The sequence below is a fragment of the Ursus americanus genome, chromosome 4 (genome assembly GCF_024610735.1).
Source record: "Ursus americanus isolate L20-20 chromosome 4, mUrsAme1.1.p, whole genome shotgun sequence".
NCBI classification, from domain to species: domain Eukaryota; kingdom Metazoa; phylum Chordata; class Mammalia; order Carnivora; family Ursidae; genus Ursus; species Ursus americanus.
Genome location: NC_142130.1, coordinates 47,606,449 through 47,630,470, shown reverse-complemented (window position 1 = coordinate 47,630,470; position 24,022 = coordinate 47,606,449). Strand labels below are relative to the sequence as shown.

The following is a 24,022-nucleotide window of genomic DNA, read 5'->3' as shown; positions in this document are numbered from 1 at the left end:
GGCAGATGCTTAACTGAGCCACCCAGGTGCCCCCCAAAATTAACTATTTAATACTATATTAACTATTTAATAGTATTAATTATTAACTATATTAACTATTTAATACTATATTAACTATATAATACTATTATGCAATCTACAGAGTTTATTCAAATTTAGCTGTCTCAATAATGTCCTTTTCTAACAACAAAAAAAATGTCTTTCCTGGTCCAGGATCCAAACTGGAATTATGTGTTGCATTTAATTATGTCTTTTTAGTCTTTAAATTGGAGCAGTTCCTCACTCTTTCTTGTTTTTCATGACCTTATCATTTTTGAAGACTATAGGCCATTTTGTACAATGTTCCTCCATTGGATTTGTTTGATGTTTCCTCATGACTAGATTTAAGTTATGCATTTTCCGAAGGAACCCCATAAATGTTTGTCCTTTTCAGGAGACACATAATGTCCATTTGTCCCACCACTAGTGATGTTAACTCTAGATAACTTAAAGTGGTATCTGCCAGGTTTTTCTTCTGTAAAGTTACCATTTTTTCTCCTCGTGGAATATTTTACCTAGTTTGAGACTATGTAAATATTCAGATTTTCGTTAAATTTTCACCTAGTAGTTTTAGCATTTGTCAACCTAAATAAAGAAGTAAACTGAGGCAAACTCAAATTACTGGAAATTGAGTTTATTCAGAAATAGCAGAGGAACTACAATTCAGGAAACACATGCAAGCTTTAGGTGAATCTGTTGAGAGTTCAGGACAGGCTGTAATTTTGAACAAGGAGTGCAAAGACAGGAAGACCAGCTGAGTCCAGGCAGTAAGTTCATTGGCTGAGGATAGGGAGACATTCTTGACCTATGTTCATTGGTCAGGAGATAAATCTGGGTCTCCTATAAATCAGGCATTTATGAGAAATCAGTCTCTCAGTTCTTAAATTCTGTTCTGAGGGCTCATGGATGATAGTCCCCATTTCATATCCTCTCGTTCCATTTTAGACTGAAATCCTTTCACATATCCTTTGATGATTCTTGCCCGAAACAATTACTACCAAAGTAATTGCCAGATGGCAATTTCTAAATGCAATATTCTTTTTACATTAGCTGTCATTCTCTTGTAAGGAAGACCTCTGTCTTCTTCCATTGATTCACTTATTTTGCCAACATTAAAAATAAAATACCCAGTTATTTTACTAGCAAAATTAGTTTATTCAGAAATAGCAGAGGAATTGCAATATGGGACACGCAAGCTATGGTGAACCTTAGGCAAATCTGAAGAGACAAAGGGAAAGTCAGCTCTTCTTAGGTTTGAGGAGGAAATTGGGGAGGGTTGTTTTGAACAGAAGTTCATGGGAGAAGAGCAAGAGTTTAAGGTTGTGGCAGTTTCTCATTGGCTGCAAGCAACGGTTAGTGCTTTGTTGCTGTGACAGGGCGGGATCTTCCTTTTTTTTCTGAAAAGCAGAAAATGAAATTCCTATGTGAAAATGTCTTTCCTTGTCAAGATAATTCTTATCTTCCTTCTCTTTGCTGGTTACGCAGGCCGCAACAAGTGGTCTGTGCGCCAGCGCTCCCCCTCAGGCTGTCGGACTCCATTATTTTACATGAGGTTTCCTTCATTAATTTTCAGTTTCTATCTGTATGGACTCACTGTTTTATTCTGTGGATTATAATTCATTACTATCATTATTTATTTTAATGTTCACTTGTCCCAGATTGGCTGGTGGGACGCCCCTCAGTCTGTGTCCTTTAGCCATTTTCCCCTCATTCTTTGAGCGCTTCTTTGCTTTCTGGCAGAACGGGATATTCCCGCTCGTATTGTGCTTTTCCTGCTCCAGCCCAGGAATCAGTCATTCTTCTAAGAAGCCTGTTTTTGTTTTTGTTTTCAGTAGAAAATTTAACCAGGATCTGAATGTGAGGCATTCTCACTGTTACTGCGCTGTCCCTGCTTCGAGGACAGAAAGAGTAAATACATGCATGTTGGTGTACGTGGACTTCTATATACTTACTTATTTCTGTTAAACTGTATGTATTAAGAAGCCATGTGTCCATCCTGATGCTTCCAATTCCAATCCAATACCACAGGAGAAAAAAACCCAAAACATCATTTACAGTTACTGTCTCGAAACTTCGTCAAAACTCCTAGACTTGAAGTCATTATATTTGCCATGCTGTACAATAGGGACTATGAGACATTCTGGAACTGCGTGATACCAGTCATCCACCCATCCTCTTAGAAACTCATGCTTGGAGTGCTACCTACTTGGCTAGAAATATGGAAATGAAAAAGACTTTCTCCCTAGTCTCATAAAGCTGAGGCAAGGGTAGTTTGAGTTTTTAAAAAGAATCGCCAGCCTTCATTCGCTGGCGCTGGGCGCAGAGGCACTTGTGATCACTGCAGATGTGGACCAAACTGAAGGGGCCAGGCGTGTGTCAAAGGCCATGTGGTGACAGCAGCAGCAGCCCCTGCAGAAAGCCTGGGTCATACACACTGGCTTACACAGGAACAATAAGAAAAATATGCCACCAGGTGGGGGTTTTAACATCTGTAATGATTCGTGAAATCTTCTTTGAAAGTGAGAATTTTTAATTACTTTATTAAATATTATATTCAGTTTAAAGGCTTTAACCACCCATAATCACCATGATACAATATGTATGTGTATATATGTAAAAAAATACCCACTGAACATGCTTTAAGAGGTATAACTGTGTTTTGAAATCTATGCAACATGAAATACACTCTGACATAAAAAAAATAACTAATCAGAAGCACGAAAAACAGTATGTTTTAATAAGAGCCTATTGCAGATTCTGGAATGATTGTTGCATGCATGTCCCTAGTCATGTTGGACTTCTCTTTCAGTTTTGACTGGAGTAATGTGTGTTCCACAACACCGATCCTGATGTCCATCTGAACGGTTTCTTGCTTCAGCTTTGTTAAGCTCTGTTTAATCTTTACCAAGGGAGCTGTAGAATGAAAATAGCATGCAATAAAAATGTTCGTTTGGAGTATCAGTGTATTACAGAATTGTATGACATTTTCCTCACTTTGTCTTAAGCCAAAAATAGGGTTAAAAACACAGCCAACAACATACTGACATTCACACAGTTTGGCTGCGGTATTTTAAACACCTGAGATTTTTAGGATGGGAGATGATGCAGCATTCGATGTCCTGGGGTTGAATTTCCTTCCTTTTCTTGGGGAAGAGTCACTAAAAGCGTATTTAAGGAGGTTCTCAATAAATTTTACGGGCTAGAATATTTGTTTGAAGGAAAGGGGTTACGATGGGAGAAAAAAGGAAGAAAGAAATACCTGAAGAGACACAGATAATGGGCTCATTCAAACCTACTGCAAAGCCTCTATACATCCCCTTTTGAACGCTCATCACTCAGTATATACAATCAGAACTCTGGAAAATCTTTCTAGAACACAGAAGGGCCTCAGGCAATGAACCAGGGCCATGTCAAAGTAACTAGCTCACGACAGAATATGATTACTAGAGGGTTATTAATTCTTTATTTGACCCCTCTGCCCAGTCAGGTCCACAGGGGGGAGGAAGAAAAACAAAGGTCGTCCCACTGCCGCCTGTGTGCCGTCTGGGCACACACTTAGTGCTCTTTTGCACATAAAATGGAGTAATGAAGCTCATTTAATGAAAACAGAAAATATTATTTTTTTAAAAATTGGAACAACAAAGTGTGTATTTAAGTATTCCCCACTCTATCTCTGAATCAACATAGTTTGAATCAAAAAATCCTAAATAAGGGTAAAAAAAAGTATGACTCTCCTCAACTGATTGACAAGGAAAACAGTACATGGATTATCAGACATAATTTTTGCACCACGTACCTCCCTCTCCTCAAATTCATTTTAAAAAGTAGACTCCCTATTTATTAACAGCATTTTGTTAAATAGATTTCTTGAGAAATACTCTCCTCTTGCTCATTTTCCCCTTAGGATGAGTGTGTACTCACCGCCGTCAGTCATGCTGCTGCCTTTTTCTTCCATTTCTTGCTTTACCTTTTCTAGTTCTTCTGTCACCTTTAATTGAAAAAAAAAGTTTTCATGAGCTCTGGATTTTAATAAACTTTCAAAATTATTGAAAGATGTATTAAGAAACTTTAGAGATAATACATCTGTAAAGGGACATAAAAATATTAGGAATGTTCTAGACATAATCTGAATAAGATAAAGTAGGCAGACACACAAAGCTTTTTATCTTCTCAGAGTGCTCCTAACATTAAACTTCAAATGACGTTCTCAGGTTGTCACATGACAATAAAAAAATGATCTGAGTTGTTGTTTTCGGCATCAGACATGCAAACCTGGCAGTTATCTCCTAGCATCTACCATGCCAATCCTTCTTTTTTTTTTTTTAGAGAGAGACAGCAAGGGGGGGGGCAGAGGGAGAAGGAGAGAAAATCTTAAGTAGACTCCACGCCTGACATGAGGCTCCATTTCACAATCCTGAGATCGTGACCTGAGCCGAAATCAAGAGTAGGACACTCAATGCCAGTCTTTAAAGAATGAGTCATTAAAACCATACACACATCCTGAGAAGATTTTGGATTTCTAGGGCTTACTAGGTATCTTTCTTAATATTATAGTTTTATAAGAGAAGATGCTGTCTTTTCCTCTATAGGACGCTAAAAATAAAGTTGATACCATATGGCTGTATATAAAAATATTCCAACTGTTCTATCCAAACCATGAACTCAAGAGGCATATTGTGCTGTCATATTGGCTCCTATCTGTACTCTACGTCATACTCAAAATTATACTACTATAGCCTCTATTAGCAAAATTCCAACCTAGCATATTATCTTTAAAAAATCAAAAAAATTTTACATGACCTAGAACTAAGCCATAATTATCATAACTTAGTAGGCTTTATTTTTATCATACTGGTGAGTAAAAAGTTCCTTGGGAATAAAGTGCTCATCCAAGTAAAGCAAACTAATTTTTTTTAGGCACTTGCAATGTTACAACTGGGGATAACTACCTCCTCCAAAAGAACCAAATGGGTCCCTGGACTCCCTTCAAGTGTTAATTTACCTAACGTAAGTGAGCACTTTACTTCTACGTAACGTTCTATTTGCCTAGAAGCACCACAGGATTAGAGTCTAAATATTTCTGAAGTTATACTTTTAGTATTCTAAAGTAACTATTTATGCCTCAAATAATCTCTATAAAAGAAGCTTAATTCTACTATACAGAAAAAGTCTGGGACAGTTACACCGGATTGTAACCAAAGCGAATCGTGCACATTGGCTATCGGTCTTGCTGTAAGATTGTTTTCCTCTCAGCTCCTCAGTAAAAAACTGGAATATATATTAGATCTTACTCTCTTGCATGATGACAATCAATGCAACACTATATGCAGATATTTCAGAAGTTCTCAGAGGGAAAGGGTTACCAGCCACGTCCGGTTTGTGAACAGAGAGATACTCACGATCACATATATCAGCAGCGATCACGAAAAACAAATCTTACATCCTAGAGACCAACATTCAAATTTGTGCAAGACAGTTAAGCCAGTGCTTTACCTACTCTTCTCTATATTAATCCTAATTATTAGGTTTTTAAAAAGATGAAGGAAGGTTATAAATGTGCTAATATTATCAGCAGGTTCTATGTTGAATTTAATAAAACAACTTCGGGCATTTTATGGAAACAAACAGTATATAAATACATAATTGATTCATTGATGAGAAAACTAGGGACTTTCTCCTAAGAAAAGGACTTAAAGCCACGGGAAGCAGTTACTGAAATAAACAAGCTCAGCTGTAGCCGTATTGAACCGCCGATGGCTCCGCACGGCCGGGGCTCAGCCCACGGGGAGAAGACGGCAGGAGCACAGTGTGTACCTCAGACAGGAGCCTGGTCCTTTCCGTTACCCCGCCGCTGCCCTGCTGGTACCGCTCCCTCGCCTAAGGCAGAAAACATTTTGTTTAATGACAAATTCAAAACAGAAGCAGATTACTTAAATGTGACCTCTTTGTGTTTGCAATTTCTGCGTATCATTTTATGACAACCCCTCCTCCTCATGTGTGAATACATTTGTGAAAGTGACATTTAACTGTAGCTGTTTTATGTCCCTAATAGGCACCATGTATTTAAACGAAGGCGCTACAAAATGATAAACTACCTTAACCTTCATATACTGACTGTGTAACTCACACGGGCATGGTTCATAATAAAAACTGTCCTCAGCTATTCCTACACAGTTCAGGAGAGTAGCTCTTGGTCGATCTAATTTGCATGCTATGCAGAGAAAACCAGTTCTAAAAAATCAATCATAATAGAGCATCGGGATGAGCAATTAATAAGGATTAACAAATGGTATGACAGTATGGAATACGTTCTTGGGAACTAATCTAACAATTATTTAATATCAGTGTTTGACAGATACACAGTGGCTTTAATCAGAGACCTTTACAGCATTTTGAAAGTAAAAACATCTATGAGTAGATGTGTATATGAGGGAATAATTTGTTAAACAAATAACATAATAAAAAAGTGAAAGTTCTCTTCCGTTTGGTCTTTGAGAACCTCTGAAAGTACAGAGGTATGTCAAGTTTATTTCCATTTTTTCCGTTCTTCCAACCTCTTTGCTAAAAGAAAAAAAAGGCTTTAACTGAAATTTGCAAGTGTTCTTACTAGTCTTCCTCAGCATCAGGAAAGAGGGGGCATAACTCCCAAGGACAGCCTTTAGATCCCTACTGGGGTACAAAGAACTGCTGCTTTCAAAGGCTGAAGGTTTTATTTTTTTGGTTGAAATTCTAAAACCTTGAAAGGATTAAAAAATTTGCTCATTAAATTAATTAAACTGCTTGTCTTTGAACGTGTCTTGCTTTCATATTCTTTATTATGTGGCTGTAAGCCATTAAGGCAATGATGTCTTTTCCCTCTGACACATGTAAATGCATACTATTCTTTTTCCTCCTACTCATAGGGTAAATTAACAGCAGACTTAGAAACAAAACCAGGTGTCCTGACACTCTGTTCCTGTTCTAAGCAATGTTCCCCAACAATACATGCCTTCATTTATTTAAATCAAAAGAAGAAATGCATTTAAAGACTTCTAGGAGATAATTTCTATTACATGTAACATGGAGATGGCAAGTTCTACCGCCTCACATGGCTTCCTAAAGTGGGCAGAGAATCCACGTGTTGCTGTTCTGAAAAGCATTTCATGATTCCCAAATGCAAAGTGCTGTGGCACGTTCGGGAATTAGGGTCATTAACTGAAATAAATCCCTGGATATCATCCCTAGGTTACCTCACTCAGTTGGGCTTGAGCTGCACGATATTCTTGAACCAAGTGCTCAAGCTGATTGTTGATGTACTTTTCTCGGCTGCCGATCTTTTCCAGAGTCCTACTAATTTCATTATGAAGTTTATCCAAAAATCCCTAGAAATTCCATAGGACTTTAGCAGATAAAAGAATGCACAAATACATTTTTCAAAAATAGTATAAAACAGGCTAAATCTCCTTCAATTCATCCCACAAATTCTCAACCACTTGTGAAAAAGAAGATAGCTTGAAATTTTCAATAGCAAAAGAAGTCTGTAATGAGAAATATTTTAGTCACACTTAGCAGAATGTTAAAATAAAAAAGCACCTGGTAGTGTTAGTCAACTCATTAGCCCTTATGCATTTCTAAATTGTACGTGAGTAGAATTTGCTTTATATGAAGTTCGCAATCAAAGTAGGTAACGGAATAACGTGACTTTCTTGCAGCACAGTTCAAAAATGACTAGAATGTTCCCGTTGGAGGTAAGTCATTAAATTTATAACTCTAGCCTGGGACCCATTACTTCTCATTTCAACTTTGCTTCCTTGTGGCATCCTCCAAAAAGTCCTTATTTCTGTCAGAGCAGCAAACCTGGGGAAGCTGTAGGTTCTAAGCATTGCTGGCCTGGTGCTCTGTTATCCCTTGGGATTCAGAAAGGAAAGAATGATGAAATGTTTCATATATATATATATATATATATATATATATATATATAATATATTCTCTAATTTCATATATATATTATATATTAGAGAAACATACACAGAGATACATATTAGATTCTCTCTCTATATATATATATAGATTATATATATATTAGAGAAACATTTCATCATTCCTTTCCAAATATATTGTATAATTATATATATATGTTGTATATATATTATACAATATTATATATTGTATATACATATTGTATATACATTATGTATATACAATATATAATATTGTATATATACAATTGTATATAAATTGTATACAATTTATATATATACAATTGTATATATATACAAAATATATACAATTGTATATAAATTACACGATATACAAATTATATACATTATGTATATTGTATTGTTTGTATATATATATTGTATAGTTGTACAGTATATATATTAGAGATACATATCTATATATTAGGTATATATTATACTGCTTTGATATAAAGTTACCTTTCTTTAGTTAGTTTAAGTGTTAGGGCTGTTGAAATACATGAACATTCAATCTGTAAGCTCATCAAAGGCAAGGATTGTGTCTTTTTTTCTTCTTCTTTTCATGTTCTCCTTTAACAGGTGTTCAACAGATGGGTAAATATACATTGATTCACCTGAAGTAATTCACATACCTTGGTCTCCTTTAGAGCAGATTCTATTCCACTTTTGTGTTGATGCATTTGGTCAACATGGATTCTCCAATCCTATAGGCATAAAAGCATATAGGAACAAGTAAAATATACATTTCCTTCTTTCCTCTACTTTTTTGAAGTTGTATCCTTTATTTTAATTACTTTGGTTGCTGCCCTATTTCAGGTAGGGAAGTCCTATATATAGCTTGCAATCAGATTATAAAGAAATATGTGTAGAGCACTTTAGGATTAAAGGTTCTAAACAAATGTGAATTATTTTATGTGTTCACAGAGTGATGTCTGACAATTTGAATATAAATTATTCCTGCACTGCTGGTGGTTAATATTTATGACTACCCATCGAAATGAAAAAAAAATCTAATTACTAGAAAAGAAATACTTGTTTAAATGGTAACAACTGCCAGAAGCACATCTGGAATCAGGTATCATGTATCAAGTATTGGTTTGTCCTCTGAAAACTAAGATGGGGCCCTCTTCTTCAGGGAGACTTCTCTTTCTTAAAAAAGGGAATCTATAATGATTATTAGAGTTCATATATTTTAGATACATCGTGTTACTACTAGGCTGATCCATATCAGTGTGCATATTTGAAATCCATGCCAACATTTTAATTTCTTACAAGGTATCTTCGAAATCTTTTGGTTTACATTACTAAAGGTAACAATTTTAAGACGGGAGAAATACCCATGATGAGAAAAAATATGGTTAAGTTGAAGTAATGGAACCAGGATATTCCTCGATTATACATGTCTGTTTGAACACCCTGATGCTCCACTTTGCTATCTACACTATTCTGTGAAGACAAAAATATACTGTGAATTGTCCTAGTCTACCGATTTCTTAACTTTGAAACATGGGCTAGTGACTATAGGGGAAAAAACAATCCTGGGGTACTTCACACATACCAATGATAAAATGACAATATATTAAAGAACCTCAAAGAGCATCTAGTCTCACCTTCATCATTTCACAGATAGGCAAAGAGAGGCCCAGTGACAGAAAGGGGCACACCCAGAGCCACACGGGTAGTGGCGCACCTGGATCAGAAGCCCAATGTATTAACTGCCACAGAATATATTTTGGCAGGTCCGAGTTAATAAAAGGAGCAATTGGCTACTTGACACCAGTGAAGGTGCTGGAGCAGAAAATCAGCACTTTCCTTTGTCCTTAAGCATTTTTCTGTCTCATGAGCAAAAAATATCCAGAATATGAGAGCTGGGAAGGACCTTAAAGATCCTCTACTCATCCATTTAACAGTCGTCTGGTGCAACGTTTTCATTTTACAGCTGAGGGGACCGTTCATCACCCGTGACTATGACTAGACAGATTTGGCAAGGAAAGAGGCCTCTCCAAGTCAGCCAGGCAGCACTGGGGTGGGGAGGAGAGGTGACTGGCTGGCCTGCTGCAACCAGACCAGATATGGTGAAGCCTCAAAATGGAAACCGGTTTAAGCCCAAGCAAGCATCCTTATGAAAGAAAATGAACCTAGTAAGTATCATTTTATCAGTAATTTTTCTAAAACAGTACTCATCCGGCCTGATTTCAAAAAAAAAAATTCATAAGCTTAATAAACACAGAGTGTTAAGTATTTTTACAATCTCTGTGTCTGCAGATATACACAGGTATAAGCACATACATATATACATACATATACTTTGTATATATCATTTTATTTATAGTAATCGATGTGTTCTGCTTTTCTACTCAGCATTATTTTTTACCCAGCAAATATAAAGACTGTATTTTTTTCACATTCTGATAAAGTATTTCAAGAGAATTAAACATGCCTGACTCATCTGTGTGTAACTATGATAACTTACATTGATGTTAAACTCCATGGAGGAGCTGGCATTTCAGTGCGAGCTTGAAGCATGAGTAGCATTTCAACAGGCTGGAAAGGAGTGGGAGAGGAAGGGTATTTTAGGCTGAGGGAGTAACAAGAACAAGAAGAAAACAGGAAAATATATAGGGAACAAGAGCCCCGGCTGGCTAGAATATAAAACACAAAGGTCTTGGGGTGGGGGTGGGGTGGAGAGGATGAATCATGAAGAAGCAAAGCTGGAGAGGTAGGTTAAGTTAGATTGAGGGCTGGAACTGAGGAATGTGGATTTTCTCATGTGGACAATGGAAAGCCAGCAAAGATTTTTGGTTTCAGTTTAGGACAAGTTTGTGTTTTGAGAAAGTAACAGAGGGAAGGACTAGAAAGTAAGGAAGAATTAGAAAGGCAAGAGACTGAAGGCAGGTAGGCAACCACATGATTCGTTAGCAGGGCCTGGGGTAGAGCAGTGCCTGTGGGAATGAAAGGGAAGGCATGGATTCATGAGACATCGTAGAGAAACAGAACTAGCAGGACTTGAGGGCTAAGGGCAAGTGTGGGGTGGCTGAAGTGGAAGTGGGGTAGTAGAGAGAAGGTGTCTGTAAGGTTTCTAACCTTAGGAACTAAGATATTAGTAATATCACACTGTGAGAAGAACAGAATAGATTTCAGGGAGCCAGAAATACTGAGGAATTTATTTGGGACTTTTTAATGTGATAACCCGCTGGGACATATTTATGTGTTCTTATTGCCTTTTAAAGTGGAAAGCTAATAATGATATATAATTATCTGCCACATAAATCCGAATGTTTGTTTTACTAAAATCTAGATAGACACATTTCTGATGTACAGTTATCTATTTTAAAAAAAAAAAAAAGGCCTTAAAAACGTTCTAACCTTTTAACCCAGGAATTTCACCTCTGGAAATTATTCCCAAGGAAATATTTGGGGATACACACAAAGATGAATGTACAAGTTCTTTGTAAAACATCTCTCTAAATATTTAACTCTCTAATTTTGTAATATCTATTTCACCACTAAAAATAATGCGTATGATACCATTTTTATAATTGGCATAAATTATACCAAAGCTCAATGATACATTGCTTGGAGATATACACACATGTGAAAACACTAAAAAAAAGGAAGAGGAAGAAGAGGAAGAGGAAGAGGAAGAGGAGGTCGAGGAGGAGGCAGAGGAAGCAGCAGCAGCTAATGACAATACATAATAAACAAACTTGAGGGCAGTGGTTCCCCACGGGAGGCAAAGGGCAACAGCACAGGAGCACACGGATAATTTCAAGGGCATGTGACAATCTAGTTCTCAAGTTGAGTAGTGTGTCCACGAGTGTTTGTCTTATTATTGGTTACATAAATATATATGTATTACATATAGGAATGTTAAATTCATGTTTTCAAAAAAATTTACTCAGCAAAAATGCATGCAAACAACATATAGTAAAGTAGAAAAACATTCCCCAAAGAATATACTATTAGGTGTCCAATTTAGTAAAAATTAATATTTGTGTGTATTTGTATGTGTATGTCTATATTAAGCCAGGAATTTGAATACCGATGTTTAAAATTTCTTCTTTATCCTTCCAAAATTTTCTAAATTTCCTTAAAGAGAATTTTTAATCATCATTTTTATCATCAGGGAAAAAAAAGTCAAAAACTCTCTGGATGCCCAAGTAGTTCTTTTTTTTTTTTTTAATAATAATTTTTTATTATGTTAGTCACCATACACCCAAGTATTTCTTGAAAGGGGTTTAATACAGTTACAGCAGAAAATATAAGTGATTATACTTGTAACATTTAAAAAATACGAATATAAAAAGGCAAAATACATAGCTTTTAAAGAACTACAACTGAGATGGTTAAAAAGTTTACAAAGGTTTGTGGTAAGAATGAAGAAGTAATGGGTTTTAATGGTATGTAAGGACTTGATCCCCAAAATAAAACAGTAAAAGAAACTATCCAACAATGCTAGCAATCCTTATACTGGTAGAGAATCCACTAGGTTACAATGCACTTCTATATACCTTTGCTTATTTGAGACTCACAAAGGTTTGGAGCGCTGAGTCGATTTCTCATCCCTTCTTTTTCACTTCTACCCTCCCCTGTAGAGGGTTATGTGATTTGCAGGCCAGTTTGTGGGAGGAGTATACTTCCCTGCTCCATTGATGCCGCCCTGGCCATGTGATTATTCTCTTTGGCCAGTGGAATAGTGGTGGCTACGGCCTATGCCAGGACTGTGCAGACGCTGTAAGAGGCATCCATCAGCCCTCTTTCCCTTTCTTTCAGCCATGATAATAGGCATGCCCCACACTGGGGTTACACTTTCAGCCTAGGTCTGGGAATAAGGAACACGGAACACAGCAAGAGTAGGGCTGCAGCTGAGTCACACATCAGCAGACATGTATCTTGAGTGAAAGTAAATGTGTTGTTATTATGATTATAAACCACTGTGATTTGGGCTTGTTTTCAGTACAGAAAAACTGACTAGGCATATATATATATATATATATATAGTAAAGGAGGAAAACCAAGAATCAGGTACGTTAAATGACCTTTCTGAAGTTTCACATCTGGAAAATGGAAAGCACTCCCAAACCAGTGCATTTTCCACATACCAGAGACTGCTTTTCTTTATGATAAAATGAACTACCGCAGAGTATTTAAGGTAAACCAATAATTTGTTTGTTACATATCAAGTGAGACCACATGGGCCTCTGGAGTTTACTTGTCACCTGTTCCAAAGTGCTCTAAGTGTGTTCATTAAGCTCATTTCTCCTCTCTATTGAAGTTGAGTTTTCCACTAATCCAGCACATTTCCTCTCTCCGAGGAAACGAGAAGACTAATAATGATGCAGTATACCATTTCTTTAGACTTTCTGTTTTTAAAAATCCTTTCATACAAAATCTCGTATAATTCTGTCACTTCTGAAGTAGACAGCAAAGGTATCGTTGTAACCAGTACCCGCTCCCCACTCCAAACTCTTTAGTGCCAAATGATCTCTCTCCCTTTTTCAAAAACCAGAGAATTCTGAGGCCATGTCTGCAGATGGTGAGTCACAGCGTACCATAAAATCGAAATGCAGGAGATCTAGCTGCAGCCATTAAGGTGACCAGCAAGACTACATGGATCTCTGGGTTTTACTTCAATGGCACAACCCCTGAGTGATTAACTTTACATATGACGCACAGACACCTGGTTTCTTTGTCTGGATCTCCAACTCAGTGCTTCAGCTCCTCTCTGAAACTGCTTCGGAGAGAGACCGAAACACAAGCTAGGGAGGGCAGTTAGAACTTTTATCTGTGTATACGTTTCACTAATTTACTGCTTGTAAAATGTCAAACTCAGATTTTTCCCCAAGTTTGAGCTTCCTTATGTGTGGAGAGGCGGAGAGCCAAAGGACTCTTGGCAGAGCAAAGCCGAGGAAGGCACCTTGGTGTATACTGGGATGTTTGCTCTGGGCTCAGGAAGAGTCCAGGCCAGAGCACAGCTGAGTCTCACAGTCCATGGATCTCGTGGCACCTTCGCTCTAGCCCACAAGGGCGGGAGCAGGGCCCAAGGCTCGGATGTATTTTGAATTGCTCTCCACCACAAACATGTTACTCCTGCCATCTACCCTCCCTTTTCCCTCTGTTCTTACTGGTTCTCCCCCAACTGTGTTATAAATACTTACTAATGGAATCTTAATTTAATGTTCTGGTTTTGCAGTTGTGTTTTAGTGAATATGACAGTATTTACGAGGGTTTTTATGGGCTCCCTGCATTTAAGAGGCCTCACTGCATTTCTCTCATCAGGCCTGTTTCACCCCTGAATTTACTTTCTCCGTGGATTTTCAAGATCACTCTGGGGAGGAAGTCTTGTACCTCCGTTTCACCGACTGGGTAACAAATTGAGGTGGTATGATTTTTACCATGTCAATTACAAAATGAATAGGAAGCCAAATGTCCTTTCTCTCACTTACAGATTTTCCATTACACTGACCTGCTTCTTTCATTTCCTTGCTTTGTCACCCAATTTCAATAAGGAGCACAAGAAACTGACAACTTCCCATTCAAGTTTGCACATTCAATAAATGTTTCTTAGCTTGGTTGTTTTGCTAAAGCTTAGATGCTACAGAAGGTTTGCTGCTTCTAATCTGCTGTGGATGAGCAGTCTGTTTAACCAACCTTGTTAGAATAATCTCTGAAACAACTATATGTAAGTTCCAAAGAAGGATTTATCAGACTCGCCTATAAATAAAATGCATGGGCTTTAGTGTACGTAGTTTTTTGTGATTTCTATTTTGGCAACTTAGAAACCTTTTCTATTTCCTTCCTTGGTATAGAGTAGTTCCCCAATAGTCACATCCATTCCGAGATCGTTTTACATCTAATGAGAGCTTCAATGTTAACATTCAAGGAATGTCTAGTATGTGTCAGGCACTATGTTAAGCACTATCCATACATCATCACATACAATTATTTTAAAAACTATCTAAGACGAGGAAATTGAAGAGTAGCTACTTTAAAGTAGACTGCCCAATCTTACAGGCAAGTCAGCAGTAGAGCACAAACCTGCAGAGAGCACGATATCATTACTTATCATTTCCCTGATGAAATGTAGTGAGGTATAACTAAAAAATTTAAGGGGGTAATGGTTAAAGGAGACTTTAGTTTCATCTGTAATACTTGAATATTTCCAAGAATATATTTATATATCAATCGTATAATAAAACAATGAATTTAAAACAGTTTTAGGATAAACACATGCAATTAAAAACTTTCTCACAAAGAAATATCCAGACGCAGATGGCTTCATCGGTGAATTTTCTCAAATATTTAAGGAATAACAACTTTATATAAATACCAGAGAACAGAAAAAAAAAAAAAGGAGAGCAATTGTCAACTTGTTTCATGAGGCCTACACAGCATTACACTAAAACCTGACAAAGACACCTAAAAAACAAGAAAAATTACAAATCAGTATCTTTTGTAAGCATAGATACAAAAATTCTCAACAAAATACCAGCCAATCGAATCCAGTAATATATAAAAAGGATAATATATCACGATTAAGTTGCACTTATTCTAAAATGCAAGGTTAGTTTAATACTCAAAAATCAATCAATACAATCTACCATAGCAAGAGAGGGAAAAAAGAGGAAATAAATCATATGATCTTCTCAACAGATGAAGAAAAATATCATTTGAAAAAATGTAACATCCATTCATAATAACTCTTAGCAAAATAGGAACAAAAGGGAAACTCCTTAACCTAGTAAAGATTATTTATAAGTCATAAAGTTAACATCATACTTAATGGTAAAACTGAAATACTGAAAGCTTTCTCCCTGCTAATATCACTTATATCCAACATAGATTAGAGTTCTTAACCACTATATAAGGCAACATAAAAGAAATAAAAGGGATAAGGCTTATAAAGAAAGAAATAAGATTGATGCTATTTGCAGATGACGTAATTATATACACCAAGAATGCAAAACAAACTATAAGCCTATTGTTAGAATGAGTAAGTGAATTTAGCACGTTTGCTGGAGATGTGTGCTTGCATATACACAGAAATGTATATTTTTTAAGATTTTATTTATTTATTTATTTGAGAGAGAAAGCAGGGGGAGCAGGAGAGAGAGAGAGAGAATCTCCTGCAGACTCCACACTGAGCACAGAACCCAACGCGGGGTTCGATCCTATGACCCTGAGGTCATGACCTGAGCTGAAACTGAGTAGGATGCTCAACCGACTGAGCCACCCAGGTGCCCCCATAATTATTTTTATATACCGTCAATAAACAGAAAAGAAAATCTAAAAAGATACCATTTTCAGTAGTATGAAAGAACAACAAATAGACTAGTGCAATAAAACAGTGCCCAAATACAGACCCACACATACATGCTTACATATTATGACAAAGCAGTGAACTGGTGAAAAGATAGCCTTTTCGATAAACTGGGTCAGCTGCATATATATATATACATATATATATACATATATATGTATATATATATATATACATATATATGTATATATATACCATATACATATATATGATATATATACATATATACATATATATGGTATATATATATATATATATCAAATAAATCTTGAGTTCTACCTCACACCATACATAACAATCAATACTAGATGAATCACAGAACTCAATGCAAAAAGTAAAGCAATAAAGCTTCAAAAAGAAAACATAGGAGAATAACTTCATAGCATTAGGGTAAGCAAAGTTTCTTAAATAAAACATAAACATTAGCCATATTCCCTTCTCCCCAAAAAGATCATTTTGAATATATTAGAATTAGGCCACTGTTTATCATACCAATAAGAGTGAAAAGAAAAGGTAAAGAGTACATATTTGCAATACCTATATCTGACAAAGGACTCACATTCAGAGTATAAAAATAATTTCTATAAATCAAAAGACAAAGCAAATAACCTGATAGCAAAAGACAAGAGGATATCCAAATGTCAAATAAACATATGGAAAGGGGTTCAACTTCAGCAGTCATCAGGGAGATGCAAATTAAAATGGCAATGAGACCATAGCATATCTATTATGAAGACAAAAATTAAAAAGACTCAATACTTAATGTTGATAAAGGTGCGGAGCAACTGGAACTCTCATACCCTGCTGGGAGGAGTATAAATTTGTATAACCACCTTCAAACACGATTTGGCAGGGTCTGCTAAAGCTGAACATACACATAGCCTAGGACCTAGCAATTCCACACCTGGTAGAAATTCCAGTAGAAATGTGTTCAGATGTTTACCAAAAGGCATGTACAAGAATTTTCAGAGCAGTATTATTTACAATACTTTAAACAATTTACATAAGCCCAGATGTGGGCTACTCTGGAAGGGCAAGATCTGGGCTGGGAAGCTCTCTGCCATCAAAGGAGCAGACAGCTAGAGGCTGTCTGTTGACCACACTCTGTGGCTGGGCAGCATGTCCTTGCTTGTAAGGGGATCTGGGCATTTCATCTCTGTTTCAGCCACAGGGAGAGAGACTTAGTTATTAAAATTATAACTGTAGCTGCAGTGGTAGAGAGGTAGGACCAAGTGTGAGTGGCAGTCCAAAAGTGATCAGTCTCAAGATTTCAGTGTGGAATACTGATGTTCCTGTGACATGTTTAATACCCCATCCGTGGTCAATGATGAAATTCTTTGGAAATCTGATGGCAGGGAATCAGGTTAAGTGAAAAAAGCAGAGAAGACAGCTTGATAGAAGTGGCTGCATAGGTCTAAGTTCACTGCAGCAAATGTTCCTGGGACAGGTCGATAATTCATCATGCTTTCAATGCAAGGAAAAGAGCAGCGGCTTTCCCTCCTCCACCAACAACCCTCCTTTCCCCAATAAGAGAACATTATCTATATTCTCTTTTTGCCACTTCGCACAAGTGGTTTTGCAATCTCTTCTTCTTGTTCTAATTGTTAATTTGCAGCTTCACCATGGCTCACATTTGTGCACGTATTTGGGTATGTGTGTGTGAGAGAAAGAGAAGAGTGAGGGAGATTGTCCATCAAATATTTTTTTCATGAGATTGAATTATGTTCTTAATGGAAAATGCCCATCAGGTTGTGAGGTAATTACAGAATGTGGCTTTCTGAATTTTTTAATATGACATTTTTCTTTTATTGCCAGCAGCTTAAAGTCTTCTGTGGTACACACTTGTGGTGTAAAAACTTGATTTTTCTTTGTAAGTGTTCAAAGATCTAAGCATACAACTTAAGAAGAGTTGAGTATGCATGTGTGGTATATGTTGTATGTGTATATTTGTGGAAGGGAGAACGGGAATCCACTACTGCTGGAAATGCGAAGAATAAGACAGTGCGCACAGAGGGTAAGCCAAGGCTATCCTAACAATCACTAGTATTCTCTCACCTGCCTGTAGTTGAACTGAAACTGGAGATCCATAATCTCTAAATAAAATACCTTGTTAGTTAAACAATTACATTTCTAATGTGTGCTCAGAGATGATCTTTACTGACTATCATCTGTTACTAAAGTGTTTTCTTTTTTTTTTTTTTAAGATTTTATTTATTTATTCGACAGAGAGACAGCCAGCGAGAGAGGGAACACAAGCAGGGGGAGTGGGAGAGGAAGAAGCAGGCTCACAGCAGAGGAGCCTGATGTGGGGCTCGATCCCACAACGCCGGGATCACGCCCTGAGCCGAAGGCAGACGCTTAACCGCTGTGCCACCCAGGCGCCCCCTAGAGTGTTTTCATATGTTGACTCTGACTTATTATTCATGCTTACTCCATCCACACCCCTTTTCTACGGCCACAAAAATCTCCTGAGTGACGGTTTCTAAACTTTAGAAGGTGGTACAAGCCCAGAGAAGAGATCTGGCAAGGCAGACGGCAAGTGGGGGGGCACCCTTCTGTGCATGCAGGGGCACTCTCAGGCCAAATGAGAACGTAATTATTTCACAGGTTGCTGCATAACCATAATGCAGAGCTGGAAGAGATAACCTTTAGTAGGTTCCTCTCAACTTCAAGAACCTACTAATCAAAACCTTGATCTCATACAACACTCAAAAAATAAAAAACTGAAAAAATAAATAGAGCCATCTGCATATTTGAAGAACCAAGAAACATAAGTCATTAACTTGGCATAAGGAAACAGAATCAAATACAATGGGATAAAGGCTATGGGAGTAAAATCTGTCCATATGAAGAAATTTAATAATAAAACACAGTGATAGTGAGAACTCTAATATCATTGATTGGAAAAATGAATCAAACCAATTAAAAAGTACATTTCATAGGGAGGTCCATATGACAAATGGTTTCTGTTTCAATTCATATTTTTACATTAAGTAATTTAAAGGAAACATTAAATCATACTTTGCAATAATGAAATATTTACACAGTCTAGAAATTTTAATTATAATCAATATATATTAATTCACTGCTCTCAATCACAAATGTCTATTTGAAGTATATCTGCTGTGAGGCATTAGTAACTTCCCCTCAGTGTTTATATAACACGCAGCTTTTATTGGCTATTTCCTTAAAATCTGCTACCACTGTTGATTCTCTTTAGTTAGAGCTGATGGTAATCTCTAAAGCAAAAACACTTGTTCTCCTATTTCGACTTGTAATAAATGAAACCTTTCCCCGATCCCGTTGAAACATTTATCACACTCAGGGTAAATAGGGAGGAAGGCATCATCAACTATCTTTAAACAGAATATCCTGAATGTTCAACAAGACTGTGACAGAAGCAGCTAAAAATCGTTTTCAGTTGCCTAAGGATGGCTGGGTTTTTCTCCACCCCTCTGCAGTAGTTTTACATATATAATTTTAAGCACAGTACTCTTTTCCACAATCCTGATATCTGTCCATGACCCATATGCTAAAAAGAAAAACAAACAAAAAAAATTGTTGACCAGCTTAAGAAAAAAAAAAAATAAAAGAAACAGCGAATAAAATTTTAGGTCCACAAAATAACACCATGTTTTTAAAATAACACAAAAATCCAAAGCAATACTCAGTTTTTTGTAGTCTCCTTTAAAGAAAGCTTGCCTGTGAACGTCCATCAATGAATATTTCCCCTCATTCTTTGAGACAACGTGGCAGTTGAGTAATCATGCAGGCTGCTCTAAAAATGTATGTGTGTCTAGTTAATTTAGGCAGTTTATTTTGATAGCATTCACCTCTTTTTGATTATAGCAGGTGTTTCAAGGATAAATTTGCTGAAATTTGTATTTTGTTTAAACAACAGCAGCATGTACATTTATGGCCTTACTATATTAAAAAGCATTTATTGTCTGGCAGCAATAGATACAATTACAAACATTTGTGACAGTAATTGGAGCTATTACTCCTGCACGGAGCCTCATGGAGACCAACTTATTGCCACCTGTATTTACATTTGTTACTGGTAATTGTAAAAGCTGATTTTTTTTTATTTGGTGCCTTATTTTTTTTTTATTTATGTGAATATTTCTCAACAAAAGGTCTACCAGAAAATCTTTAAAAATTATAAATATGGTTTCTCCATTATTCAAATAACAGGCAGAATCACATTTTAATGACTAACATATACATAAACTGTATTCTTGTATCCTAACCCACAGAATATATTATACCTTTTTGCTCATGGATGCAAGAATCCTATCAATATAGCCTATCCAACAACCAGAGTACGAGTCTTAAGAAATGCTCTTTATTTCCAAAGTATAATAATTCATAAATCCTTGCAGGTCAGAAATATTTAGAAAGCTAAATTTTATTAACATTCTTCTTACACCGCATCCAAACACAGCGATGGCAGAAGGTCAAGGAAGTTACTCTCTGCACTGCTTTGGAATGAGAAAAATGCCCTCCTTCTCTTGCTTCCAGATACAGATTTGTCTATAACAGTAAAAAGAGAAAGCCTACTGTTGTACATTTTCTGCAGGATTTGGCTTCCAATTTGAAGAGACTTAAATCTAATATAGTAATTCTGTGGTCCCTCCAGGTTCATTTAAATGGAATCCCACCTGCTGATTAATAAAGGCCTCTCTCCTCCCTCTTAGGTTTTAGCTCTCACAGTGACTAGAGAGCCCAAGGGCTCAAGACTATTGCAATGATTCCATCCTTAGCACAATGACTCTTCCAGGAAGGTTTCTTGCTGTGAATTAACCCAAGGCAACACCTGTATATGGTTTATTTACGTTAAAACAAAATCCAGTTGTTTGGAGTTGAAATTTAAAGTTTAAGGTTCTTTTTACAACTGCATCCTGAGAAAGTCAGACACTGAAAAATTGGTAAGGATGTAAAAAAGCAGTTCAGTGAATCAAAGGCTTGAAATAATTAGAAACACATGCTGTAGCACTTCCAAAGCCTTTAAAAAATATATAATCTCTTTATCTAAATTCCTGTAATGAACCTGAAGATTTACATAATGAGTAGGAGACATTTTAGAGAAATGAAGGGGGTACTTAGCCAACTATCTTTTAAAACAACAAAGCAGGAAACATTTAATTATAATTTAGAAAAAAATCAATTTTAGTCATTAATCAAAATTTTAATTACAATATCCACAGGGCATTAAAGCATGATAGAACATTTGTTCATTGCATTAAACACCTCATATTAAATCATTATAATATACAATTGTTTAGGAATAAATACTGTATAATTGAAGAAAAGGGTCTATGTAAGGTTTAGTTAAAAACTGATTTCACACTTTCTGCTCTTCCTTATTTCTAGGAAACAGGAATAAATATTATTAATGTTTACTTGGTTTCTATTACGGAAAAAAAAGTCATTCTCCTGATAAAGGCAGATAAGACTGATCATTTTAAGAAGCCACTTTCCCTCGGTTCAGTGGATGAAGCTGAGAGACTGAATATACGAATGGAGAACAGACAATGTCCAGGCCACTATATAAAATAGAATTCTGACCTATTGAGACACCTGGGTGGCTCAATCTGTTAAGTGTCTGCCTTTGGCTCAGGTCATGATCCCAGGGTCCTGGGATCGAGTCCTACATCAGACTCCCTGCTCAGCGGGGAGCCTGCTTCTCCCTCTGCCTGCCGCTCCCCCTGCTTGTGTGCTCTCTCTCTCTCTGACAAATAAATAAATAAAATCTTAAAAAAAAAAAAAAAAAAAAGAATTCTGGCCCACAATCTGCAACAACTAGTCCAGGAAGTCAAACTACAACGTCTGGGTGAAATTGGCCAAAAGCGTTCAGGACGTAGTAACTGCTGACTTCCCCAGTTTTTCTCCTCACCCCACTGCTTCCAGTGCAGGACCAACCAGACAAAGCCACATATCCTCTCTGAACCAGTCACGTGGGAGGCCCTGCTTCTAGTTAGCCTGCCTCCAAATCTCCAGTCATAGCTGAACATTGCTGAAGGCCTCCCTTTTTCCCACTATAAATCTTTTAAATACTCCTGCCTGCCTTTAAGTCTCTGCCAAATGCAGGTGATGGTGGAGAACTCCCTTGCTACGGCGAACTCTGAATACATACTCTTTGTTCTCATTTAGGTGATCTTCTTTATTTCCACAAAGTCAAATATAGGCTTGTTTTGTAATAATAAAAAGGAAACTAAAAAAAAAAATAGAATAGTTTTCTTCAAGAAACAGCATTCTTTAGTGATTCAAAATTAATAAAAAAATACAGAAAGTGAAATCTATATGAATATGCAACCGCATCTTTTATTTCCTCAGAAATTATGGAACGTGTAGAATTCTCTGGCAGCTCAGTCTCAAATACATTATTCCAGTCAGCAACTGTCAACTGATTCACTTAAAAAGTTTTTTAAAAAATTACTATTATGGAATTAAAGATATTTCAATCATGAAGGAAAATATTATTTTTCAATGTCACCAAGTACTTCCACCCTCAATAACCACTTGTTTCTCTAAAATGCCTCACTGGGGGTTTCATTCCTTGCTTTGGTCTGCGTTCTCAGATCGTATGGTCCTCATGCTTGCCCATATTCTAACCATCAGCGAGCAGTTGCATGACTCTGTCCTGCCGGCCATTCCTCCACCAAGATCTTCAACCTCCTGGTTTGCCCCTAACCTGCTGAGCTTGGCCAAGCCCTCTCTGCTACCTACCACTCAGCTAAAGTTATGGCTTACAGGTTTTAAGGAAGTGTGAACTGCTCATGATGTACGACTATATTTTCAAAAATAGAGGTGTAACCTCAACTGTATACACATAAAAGCACACAGAAATAGTGGTCAACATTTATTAAGTGATTCTTCTGGCACCATTCTAAGTGCTTAAGATACGTTAATTCATTTAATTCCTTTAATAACTCCTTGAGGTAGGTTTTATAATGAACGCCATTATACAGATGAGGAATCTGAGACAGAGTGGTTGAAACTTGCCCACAGGGTCCCACAGCTAGTAAGTATTAGAGCCAGCATTTGTACTCAAGCAACCTGGATTCAGAATTTGTGCTTTTAACCAGTATGTGATATTGCCACTAATGGAGTAGGTAAGAGCCTGGGTTATAGGCTTGAATATCTGTCACTTACTAGGCAAAAGCAAGTTACTTCACTTCACTGTGTTTCAGTCTCCACCCCTGCAGTAAAAGGTACCTATATCTAACAGGGCGGTGGAAAAGATGAAGTGAATTAAATATATGTGAAGTGTTAAGAACTGCACTTGGCACATAGTAAACACTTAGTAAATGTCAGTTATTATTACCATATTATATATTCTTTTACTAGGGGGAAACACCTGGAAAGATTTACCAAAGTGAATACTTTGAGCCTGATTACTTATATGGGCCTGATTACATCCCCATGTAAGAATATAAGGCTGATGTTTTAAAATATTCCCTTAAATGAGGGAAGCATTAGTACAGAAATTTTGTAAATTCTTCCTGAATAGGGATACGGGCACTGAATGTTAGAAGGCCATGACAGAACACATGAATATTGTAATGATACTATAATTTAACAATAATTAACATTTATTTAGTAGGCATTAATTATGTCTCAGACACTGTTGTTGGTGCTTTACAACAACTGCGTAAGGTAAGTATATAATTAGTCCCACTTTACAGATTAGGAGAAGGAGGGA

The 24,022-nt window shown here is 36.7% G+C and overlaps 1 protein-coding gene and 1 long non-coding RNA gene across 10 annotated transcripts in view; one reads left to right on the top strand and one right to left on the bottom strand.

The window, feature by feature from the left end:
* The window catches only part of LOC123784087 (uncharacterized), a 116,874-nt gene that overhangs the window by 69,078 nt on the left and 23,774 nt on the right, over nucleotides 1-24,022 (top strand). For 3 of the 9 annotated variants that reach the window (XR_015724211.1, XR_015724212.1, XR_015724210.1), the window contains 4 exons: nucleotides 4,957-5,046; nucleotides 8,922-9,072; nucleotides 9,937-10,138; nucleotides 14,277-14,376. This is a non-coding gene — a long non-coding RNA (uncharacterized LOC123784087). Of the gene's footprint in view, nucleotides 1-4,956; nucleotides 7,767-8,921; nucleotides 9,073-9,936; nucleotides 10,139-14,276; nucleotides 15,377-24,022 lie in introns of those variants that run through there. The other 6 variants (XR_015724216.1, XR_015724214.1, XR_015724215.1 and 3 more) reach the window with 4 other exon arrangements.
* The window catches only part of IFT57 (intraflagellar transport 57), a 56,605-nt gene continuing 33,235 nt past the window's right edge, over nucleotides 653-24,022 (bottom strand). Inside the window, exons 7-11 of the mRNA XM_045785260.2 lie at nucleotides 8,630-8,701; nucleotides 7,269-7,400; nucleotides 5,854-5,916; nucleotides 3,961-4,027; nucleotides 653-2,952 (exon numbers count right to left, since the gene is read on the bottom strand). Coding sequence (XP_045641216.1) covers nucleotides 2,774-2,952; nucleotides 3,961-4,027; nucleotides 5,854-5,916; nucleotides 7,269-7,400; nucleotides 8,630-8,701 — 513 coding nt within the window. The 3' untranslated portion in view covers nucleotides 653-2,773. The remainder of the gene's footprint in view (nucleotides 2,953-3,960; nucleotides 4,028-5,853; nucleotides 5,917-7,268; nucleotides 7,401-8,629; nucleotides 8,702-24,022) is intronic.